This window comes from Neovison vison, chromosome 6 (genome assembly GCF_020171115.1).
Source record: "Neovison vison isolate M4711 chromosome 6, ASM_NN_V1, whole genome shotgun sequence".
NCBI lineage: Eukaryota > Metazoa > Chordata > Mammalia > Carnivora > Mustelidae > Neogale > Neogale vison.
In genome coordinates this window covers 139675138-139685311 of record NC_058096.1, presented here as the reverse complement: position 1 = coordinate 139685311, position 10174 = coordinate 139675138, and the positions used below count along the sequence as shown (strand labels likewise).

Sequence of the window (10174 nt, the reverse complement as noted above, 5' to 3'; positions counted from 1 at the left end):
ACCCTGAACCAAAGATATAAAGGTGAAACAAGTTTAAACAGTCTCGTTGACATTTCCCTTTGCTAAAGGACAAAATCCAGTCCGTTGAGAATGTATCCTTTTTGTAAAACCAGTTAATGTGAATTCAGGAAATTTGTTCCAAATTATAGCATAGTTTTTACCACACTTTATAGGGAGTGCTTTTGTTTGTGATTCTTCTGACGCAGTAGACACAAGGCTCACTGGCAGTCTGTGTTGCCAATGTCAGACTAGCCTTGAACCTGTAAGTCCAGACTAATCAACTGTATTACACTGGTAACAGGCAATCACACAGTTAATTGTTAACTGATGCCTCTAGCATGAGTACAGGGCTAGTGGTTCCAAGATGGACTGCAAATCAAAATAACGAAACAGCTTTAAAAAAATGTAGGTGCCTAACTTGTTCTAACACACCGATTTAGAAATTCTGGTGTAGGGCCCAAGTAATTGTATTTTTAAAAAGTTTTCCAAGTGATTCTGATGCAATGGGCGTAGAGACTGTCATATAAGTACTAATATAAATAATATTACAAAATAGAAGAGAGTGGTGCCCATGCTTCTCAAACGGAGGCAGGAGATAAATAATAGAACTACTCAAAGCCACACAAAGAACATTTTGTGTATTTCTGGAATGGCAATTTCACTTGACAGGTAGTTTAAAATGTCATTTTTTATTTTGGGTGGTGATTATTACATAGGTATATACAATTGTTAAAACTTATTTAACATTTAAGATCTGTACATTTAATTGCATGTTTATTTTACCTCATAAAAAGATAATATTTATATTAAAATATGGACATACTTTGGAGTAGAATGCAAGATATGCATTTATGTTTTAGAGGAACTCTAAGCCATTGAAGAAATCTCTGTATTTGACGGGCTAGTTACCTTACATAGGCTAGTCCCTGAATCCAGAAAGGACCTAATTATACTCTCTTCTGTTTAGGGTGGGAGGTTAGGGTTTGAAATGTTGAAAGGAAGACCTCTTGGAAAATGCCCAGGACTATGGTTTGAAAATCTCTGGGTTTAGAAATCCTTTCACTTCCAATGCTTTTCATTCATTTCTCTACCCATGACCCACTCTCCCGCTCCTCTTTACCTTCCACAAAATACTTGTCTTCTTGCTTTAAAACACTCAAAATCCTCAAAAACTTCAAGTTTGTTATGGAGATGGTTTCATGACTTGGAGGCCACACCCACAGAAATCACACATTGCAAGCATCTTTCTCCACTGAAAAATGAGTGTTGTTGTTTTTTTTAATTTTATTTTATTTTTGAGCCACCTCAGGGCCCCTCAAAAATACGTTTTAAAAGGTTATCAGCTACAGGGGCTGGTCGACAGGGACTGAATCTAAGAATTATGAAAACCCACATTCCCTGATTTTGGAAAAGACAACAACAGAGGGAGAATGGAGAAGAAGAGTGGGTGAAAAAAAATTAAATAAATAAAAAAATAAATAAAATAAATAAATAAAATAAAAATATATAAAAATATATATAAAAATATATAAAAATAAAAAATAAATAAAAAAATAACAATAGGTTAGGTGCGCCTGGGTGGCTCAGTCAGTTATACATCCAACTCTTGTTACGGGATTGTGACCCCAAGCCCAGCTGAAGTAACTAGGTTCAAACGTTCCTCTTTGTCTCCTGTAGCCCAAGAGTACAAGTTTGGGATTCTGATAAATGGTATAAGCAGTTTCTGTCTCTTGCTTATGAATTAGGTGTCATCTATGATATCGGGGTAAAGAGTACATACGCATCCGGTTATGGATTTAAAGTTAATTCCTATGTCTCACGAACTGCATAGTTGTTACAAAAGCATGTACAAACAAAAAAAGCATATAGCAAACGTCCATAACACAACAGGCGCGCAACCCCAAGAAGACCCAAAAGCAACTTTGCACCACGCTAGCCTCCACCCACTGCACCCGTGTCCCAGCAGCCTTTGCGAAGCCAGCCTTCAACCCCTAAAGCAGGGGGGCGAACAAGGGGCGACGCGGCCACGCCCCCCCTCCGCGCTTGCTCCTACCCCTCCTGCTGCCCCACTATGCGCATGCGCCACTCGCCTTCGCCGGTCCTCAAAGGGCTCCGGATGGTAATCGAACCCCGGCCAGAGGCCTCCGAGGTTTGGCGCCTCACTTGCCTGTCACAGGCCGCAGACTCCTGCTGGTCCCGCCTCCTTCTGACGCTCTGACCCGGCGACTGGAGGAGCCTGGAAAAGGGCACGGCTCTGATTGGAGAAGAGGTGTGTTTACAGACTCCTCACCAGGCGGGCCAACTACCCTAAGCCCCGCCTTTTCCTTCCCGCTATTTTAAAGCGGTTGGCTGCTTTCCTCCTGTCAGTCAGAGGACGAGGGCCCTACAATTGGCGCGCCGCTGCCTCTTGACTCTGTTTTGACGGGTCACTGCGCGTGTGCGTGTTGACTGCGAGAGTACCTCGAACTTTTAGGTGGACGATGGGGAAAAGTAACTTCGCCGAGAGTAGCGACAAAAGCGAGGAGCAGGTTTCTGGTGCTGAAGTCATCGCCCAGGCCTTAAAAACCCAAGTATGGTGATTCTCCTGCAGCGAAAGGTTCCCACGGAAGCCGGCAGGGGCGGAGACGTCCCGCTGACTTGGAGAGCGCTGGGGTGGGACGGGTGGCGGGGGTGGTTTGCCTTGAGGCTTTCCCTTCAGCGCCGCGGGAGGGAACGGTGTGGCGGGGGTCCGGGCATTTATTCCCCTGTTCTTGGCCCCCAGGATGTGGCGTACATGTTTGGCATCGTGGGCATCCCCGTGACCGAAATTGCCGTTGCGGCGCAGAAGTTGGGTATCAGATATGTCGGGATGAGGAATGAACAAGCCGTAAGTATGGACGCCGGGAGCCAAAAGCATTATTGGGAATCACTGACAGTAACGGCAAATATTGATTGCAGACACACAGCCCTCACCACTGTGAGTACTTAACACATGCCAATTAAACGACAATCTTGTGAAGCAAGAACAGTGGTTAATCCTAATTGACAGATGAGAAAAGTGAGACACAGAGAGGTTAAGTAATTTGCCCGAGGGGACAGTTGGTAGCGGCAGAGCCAGGATTTCAACCCACTTGTTCTGGGTCTGGAGCCCATGCTCTTGACACTACACTGGGTTGTATTCTGCCACGTCTAGAAGGTCGGGATCAGAAGGGACAGTTTCCCGGTTTGAATCCAGGCCTTCTGTTCTCGCATAACTACCTGTTAGTGTGTGTCTGTTTCTGTGTATTATTTGGTGTGGTCTGACTTCCCTAGTTGGCTGTCAGCGCCAAAAGAGGAGGGATATTATTTCTTGATACATCTGTATTCTCACTGCCAAGAGCATGATAGGTGCTCAGGCACTTCCTACCAGATGAATGGGTGAAGGCCAGGTCTCCTATTACATAATAGATGGCCCTGCAGGGTGACAGTATCACAAATGGTAAAGCTGTGATTAGAACTTGAATCATTACCTTTTCTCTCCAGACTGGCTCTTCCCTCTGTATTCATGATTTGAGTCAGAGGTGCTGTGATTTCGCCTAGTCAGTCAAGCAAGCCCAAACCTAGAGAGGTCTATTGAAGGAATCAGGTTAGTCTTGGTCTTTAAGTTGAACACAATCTGGGAAGGTTAGTGCAAAACACACAGAACAAATTTATCTAGTATAATAACTTAGAATAGATATGTGTTTAAGGAACTGTGTGTATACAGGCTGACTTTTTCTCTCTGAGTGGGACAGAGAAGATTATCCATAACAGTTCATGCTGTTCCTTCAAAACAGATTAAAGGCAGGTTGGGCTGTGAGCCAGACTAGATAGCCTACGGGTAGGTTGTAGTAAGCCCAAGGCTGGAAAAGGAATGTGGTGGGCTTTCTTATTCAGCATTGAATGTTTGAAAACATTTTCTCCTAGTGTGTTTGTAATTAGATTTGTTCTCTGGGTGGTTGGGTGCCTGGGTGGCTCAGTTGGTTAAGGGTTTTCCAAGTAGGTGGGAGACATAATTAGATTTGTGCTTTAGAAATCATGGTAGTACAGAGTATGGATCAGTAGGACAGGTTGAAGTTTTATTTCAGTTTCTATAAGCTTAGTGGAAGGCCTCTGTAGATCCCAGGGACTTTATTGGGCATATGGTTATGGAGATGAATGATATACTGTCCCTGTCCTTGAAGAGCTTAAAACCTAGCTGTGGAGATAGATACAAGCAGACAGTTTTATTATAATGTGATAAGTGCTGTGATAGAGGTAAATTCAGGGTACTGTGGAAGCCCAGAAAAGGATACTAAGCCTAAAACTTCACCCGTTTCCTAGAGATGCTCCCTGGGCTGTCCCAAAGGATGAGTGGGCATTAACCAGCTAGGAAGGAGAGGACAGGCTCTTTTGGAGATGATTCTTAGGTTTGGGCTTGCTTAACTGGCTGAGTGGCTCACAGAGCTACTGACTCCAGATTGAGAATACAGATGGAAGAGCCAGTTTGGAGGGAAAGGATAATGAATCCCAATCTGGATATGAGTTTGAGATGCCTGTAGTACATTCCCAGTAGTACACAGTCCCCTCAGTCAACCTGACACCCTGCAGTAGTCAAATGACTTAACTAGTGCCTGAATTAGGGAAATGCCAGGGTAATGAAGAGAGAATGTGAGGACAGATTCAGAAGCCATGCAGGAGGCAAAGAGGACTTGGCATCCAGTTACATGTTGTGCTAAAGAGAAAAGTGTAAGTGTGATTTGATTGTCTTTCATTGGATCCGTAATCAAGACATATACTGACCAGGTTTCCAGAAAGTAGGTACACTGTTAGTTCTCAGTGTTTCATTTCTAATTCTGTACAGGCAATATTTGGAATGTTTTACATGTATTAATGGATTTCATCCTCCCAACAATGCTATCACTTACGTTCGTTTTGTAGGTAAGGGTGCTCGCTTCGGCAGCACATATACTAAAATTGGAACGTTTTGTAGGTAAGGAAGCCAGGGTCCAGAGTAATTTGCCAAAATAACACAGCAGAAAATGGGAGAGCAGGATTTGAATCAAAACAATTTAGTTCTGGAAGTCTGCTCTTTTAAGAGCTGCACACAGTATTCTGCTTGTGAGTGAGGTAACTTCATAGAGAAATACATGTTTGTTTTCATTTTATTTATTTGAGAGAGAGAGTGTGTGATAGAGCACACAAGCACCCAGGACCCCGGGATCATGATCTGAGCTGAAGGCAGATGGTTAACTGACTGAACCACCCAGGCAGCCAAAGAAATAACTGTTTTGTAATCTATAAAAGGAGTTCCTTTTCAACTTTTGACATTTGCAGCAAAAGAATATAATTTTTGTTTTAGGTTGTTTTGTATTTTGCATTCTTTTTTTTTTTTTTTAAAGATTTTATTTATTTATTTGAGAGAGAGCATGAGCGAGGAGAAGGTCAGAGAGCGAAGCAGACTCCCCATGGAGCTGGGAGCCCGATGTGGGACTCAATCCCGGGACTCCAGGATCACGCCCTGAGCCGAAGGCAGTCGTCCAACCAACTGTGCCACCCAGGCGTCCCTTGTATTTTGCATTCTGAAGCAACATTCTTACCCCACTTTAATAAGTGGTCAGTGCTCCTCAGTGTCCAAATAAGTATTTGTATCACAACAGATACTGTGTTTTATGCACTTGCATTCTTAGGAGTTATCTTATTATTATCTTATGTGAATTTGGTTTTATGTGCAAAAGGGAAAGAGACAAGGGCCAGTGGAGAATAGTAACACAGAAATGGTAAAGAGCCTTTGTGCACCTTCTTAGTTGGGCATATGTAGTGGTATCAGTTAAGATTATGATTCATAAAAATTTATTTTTAATTTTTTACATTTATGTTCTAAACATCTAAGTTTAGTGTACCACACATAAAGTTGAATGGAGGTTAGAAAATATCCTATTTTTTATTATTTCTAAAAAAAAAGAGAAGAAATAATACTGGAAAAAAGATGTCCCAGACTAAGAAAAAGGATTTATTTGAGATGGCATTTAGCATATTTTCAGCTTATCTTGTATTTAATTTAACACCTCCCCTTTTTTGCTGTGTAGCTGAAGTATAGTTTAGAGGTGGGAGACATAATTAGATTTGTTCTCTGGGTGGTTGGGTGCCTGGGTGGCTCAGTTGGTTAAGCATCTACCTTTTGCTCTGGTCATGATCCTGGGGTTCTGGGATCGAGTCCCATGTTGGGCTCCCTGCTTAGTGGGGAGTTGCTTCTCTGTCTTCCTCTACCCGCCCCCTCCCAACTCCTGCTCTCTCTGTGTCTCTGTCTCTCAAAGAAATAAAATCTTTAAGAGTAAAAACTAGCCATATGCAAGCCATAAAGAGAATCTCAACAAATCTCCAAAGATTGAAGACATATAATATATGTAACCTCACCATGTCAAAATAAATTTAGTAACAGAAAGATAACTAGGAAATCCCCAAACATTTGAGAGTTAAGTAACACATTTGATATTTTATAAACATTTAAAAAGACTGGTATAGGGACGCCTGGTGGCTTAGTGGGTTAAAGCCTCTGCCTTCGGCCTCCGATTATGATATGATCCCAGGGTCCTGGGATCAAGCCCCGCATCGGGCTCTCTGCTCTGCAGGGAGCCTGCTTCCTCCCCCTCCCCTCTCTCTCTCTCTGCCTGCCTCTCTGGCTACTTGTGATTTCTCTCTCTGTGTCAAATAAATAAAATCTTTAAAAAAATAAAATAAAAGACTGGTATAATAAAAAACTCCAGGGCAGACTGGTCAAAAATGAAAGACTGAGGGCACCTGAGTGGTTCAGTCGGTTAAGCGTCCACCTTTTGCTCAGGTCAGGATCCCAGGGTCCTGGGATTGAGTTCTGCATCGGGCTCCCTACTCCACAGGGAGCCTGCTTTTCTCTCTGCCTCTCTCTCTGTCTGTCATGAATAAATAAATAAAATATTTTTAAAAATATTAAATATTAAAAAATAAAATATTTTTTAAAAATGAAAGAAAATACAAATTACTAATAACAGGAATGAAAAAAGGACACATCAGGGGTGCCTGGGTGGCTCAGTCCTTTAAGCATCTGCCTTCAGCTCTGGTCATGATCTCAGGGTCCTGGAATTCAGCCCTGCTTCGGGCTCCCCGCTCAGTGGGGTGTCTGCTTCTCCCACTCCCTCTATTCCTCCTCCCTGCTCATGCATGCTCTCTCTCTAATAAATAAATTAAAAATCTTAAAAAAAAAAAAAAAAGGAGTGGGGTGAGTCTGGGTGGCTCAGTCAGTTAAGTGTCTGCCTTCTGCTCAGGTTGTGGTCCCTGGGCCTGAGATCAAGCCCTGCATCAGGTTCCTTGCTCAGTGGTGAGTCTGTTTCTCTCTCTCCTTCTGCCCCTCCACCTGCTCTCTCTCTCAGGTAAACTGATAAAATACTAAAAAAAAAAAAAGGATACATTACTACATCACTATGAACCCTAATTAACCAGTGGATTGAAGAAGAAATCATAGCAGAAAATAGAAAATATTTTGAACTAATTGATAATGAAAAGATAAGATTTCAAACTTGTAAGTCATAGCTAAAGCAGTTCTTAGAGGAAATGGTTTTAAATAAATCGATTACTGAGGAAGAGCAAAAATCAGTGCTCTAAGCTTACATTTTAAGAAGCTAGAAAAAGAAAACCACACTAAATCCTAATGAAAAGAAAATTTTAAATACAAGAGCAGAAATTAGTGAACTAGAAAATAAGTGAATAATATAGAAAAACAACAAAGCCAAAATTTGGTTCTTTGAGATTAATAAATTTGATAAATCTCTGGCAAGACCAATGAGAAATAAAAAAAAAGAAAAGACAAATTGCCAATATTAGGAATAAGATAGAGAACATTTCCGTTGATCCTGTAGATTTTAAGGAGTTGTAAGAGGATATTATTAATAAACTAGATGAAGTAGACAAGTTCCTTGAAATACTAAGAACTAGATTAGATACCTAAATTATTACTTGAAATTTATAGGTAGAACATTATTTGTTAAAACTGAAAGCATTCCACTTCCTCCTTTGCCATTCAGTTCTAGTTTCTTACTGAATACTGAATTTTTATATGTGCACTTACTGTAAGGATCCCAAAATGCTTAAGTCCAAGTATTTTTTCTTTGTAGGCTTGTTATGCTGCCTCTGCGATTGGATACCTGACAGGCAGGTAAACTAAAGTCTTTGTTTTATTTCATTTTCTTTTGAGGGCTGTCTTAAACAGAGTTTCTTAAGAAATGACTTTATAAATGTATAAAATGGCAAACTGAATTATAGGGAGATACTTTTTCCTTGAGTGTTTTAAGGTTAGAAAGTCACATCTAGTCACATTTTCAAATTCAATTTAAAAATTTTGAGGCAGAGCATTACGTTTCAGAATTATTTTCTGTTAGAAATCAAATGACATATTTATTTGTTAAAAAAATTTTAAACTCTTTTCTCCACACAAACATATACTCAATATTAAGAATTGGCTTTTATATGCAATTAAATTGATTGGGCTCAAATATAACCTCTTCAAAATATAAAGAGTTTCAAAATATGAAAAGGTTAGTGAAATACAGTGTGAAGATGATAAGTATCTTCTTTCTTGCAGGAAGACTAACATAATCTTCACCTTGTTTCTTTGATAATTCAGAAAATATTCTAATAATTGCTTTACCAGTTGTAAAGACCTCTGTGTCCTCCTTTTGAAGTCCAGAAAGATTGCCATGTTCCCTTCTAGAGTGATATTAATCAGCTATTGTATTTGACCTGCTTTTAATACAGTAAATTCTGTTTCGCTTCTAGGCCAGGCGTATGCCTTGTTGTTTCTGGCCCAGGTCTCATCCACGCTTTGGGTGGTATGGCAAATGCAAACATGAACTGCTGGTAATTAATTGTTATTTGTGATCTGTGGTGGGAAGACTTGGAATCAAGTGCTTGAAGGAATGCCTTATTAAAAAATTAGAAAAGTATTAGGAAGAACATAAAAAATATCAGTAATCTAACTTAGAGGTAAATACTGTTAACATTTGGGAATTTTTTGAAAACTTAAGTATAGAGGCATATGGGAATACACATATGATTAACTCATTGAGTCTACCCTATATATAAACTTTCTTCAAGTAACATCTTCCTTCATTAAGATATGTGTTTCAAGGGGTTCCTGGCTGGTTTGGTTGGTAGAGCATGCAACTCTTAATCTCAGGGTCATGAGTTCAAGCCCTATGTTGGATGTGGAGTCCTTAAAAAAAATGTGTTTCTAAACATATATGTAGAAGCATATGGGCATAGCTCTGTGTTTAACTCATAGGAACTAGACAGTATATAATATTGTCCTTCATCTGACATCATCTTTGACTGAAATTTTAAGTGTTTATAAACTTATATGTAGAAGCTTAAAGGAATAACTCATGTAAAACTTTTAAAAACACACATTTTGGAGTTTGTGTGTGTGTGTGTGTGTGTGTGTTTTTCTCTCTCTGCATATGTGAATGCGTGTTCAAGTCCTCCTTAAGTACAGAATTATTTTTTAAAGACCCCAGCTCCATATGTAAGAGTGTATATCCAGGTCTTCATCTTGTTTTGCATAATTAGCAAGACAACTGAAATTGTATTTTTTTCAGTTTGCTCTATAAGCTCCTTAGTACTTACTCTTTGACATTGCCCTTACCCCATTGGTACTTTGCCAAATAGATCATAGATCATAGCAAATGGGGTTATGTTCTGGTCAATGCATAAAATAATTAAACTTCCTGGTGCAAAAGAAGATTAAATATTTAGATACTATTTAGACTGATGTCCTGGTAGGAAGGGCATTGTTTACTTTCTTGCCATTTGCCTTCTTTCCTTTTATCCTTCCTAGTCTTTCTCTTTCTTACCTGCTTTTAGGGTCTGATATTTTTTAGTAACTTTAAGTTTGCTGTATCTTTTCTTTAAGAAATTTATTGCTGAGGAATTTCTCTCACTCCACCATTTCCAAGTAGACTCACTTGGGAAAGTGTGAAAAAAATTGTTTCCTCCATTTAATCCCAAGACTTACGGGAAGAGCATAAAAATTTATTTTACATCGCCACACCTAGAAGTTTAGCATCAGCATTCAGAAGAGCTTAGAAAGTGGATGACCTGAAGGAAAAGCATTTACTATGAATTTCAGATTTTTCTGAAATTAAGGAAGGGTTCTCTTGTATCAGGTTGC

The 10174-nt window shown here is 40.0% G+C and overlaps 1 protein-coding gene across 2 annotated transcripts in view; it reads left to right on the top strand.

Moving 5' to 3' along the window:
- Positions 1 to 2381: 2381 nt before the first annotated feature.
- Positions 2382 to 10174, top strand: part of HACL1 (2-hydroxyacyl-CoA lyase 1) — a 38656-nt gene continuing 30863 nt past the window's right edge. The window contains exons 1-4 of one of the 2 annotated variants that reach the window (XM_044252498.1): positions 2382 to 2570; positions 2762 to 2866; positions 8124 to 8164; positions 8785 to 8865. In XM_044252498.1, coding sequence (XP_044108433.1) covers positions 2481 to 2570; positions 2762 to 2866; positions 8124 to 8164; positions 8785 to 8865 — 317 coding nt within the window. In that variant the 5' untranslated portion in view covers positions 2382 to 2480. Of the gene's footprint in view, positions 2571 to 2761; positions 2867 to 8123; positions 8165 to 8784; positions 8866 to 10174 lie in introns of those variants that run through there. The other variant, XM_044252499.1, reaches the window with a different exon arrangement.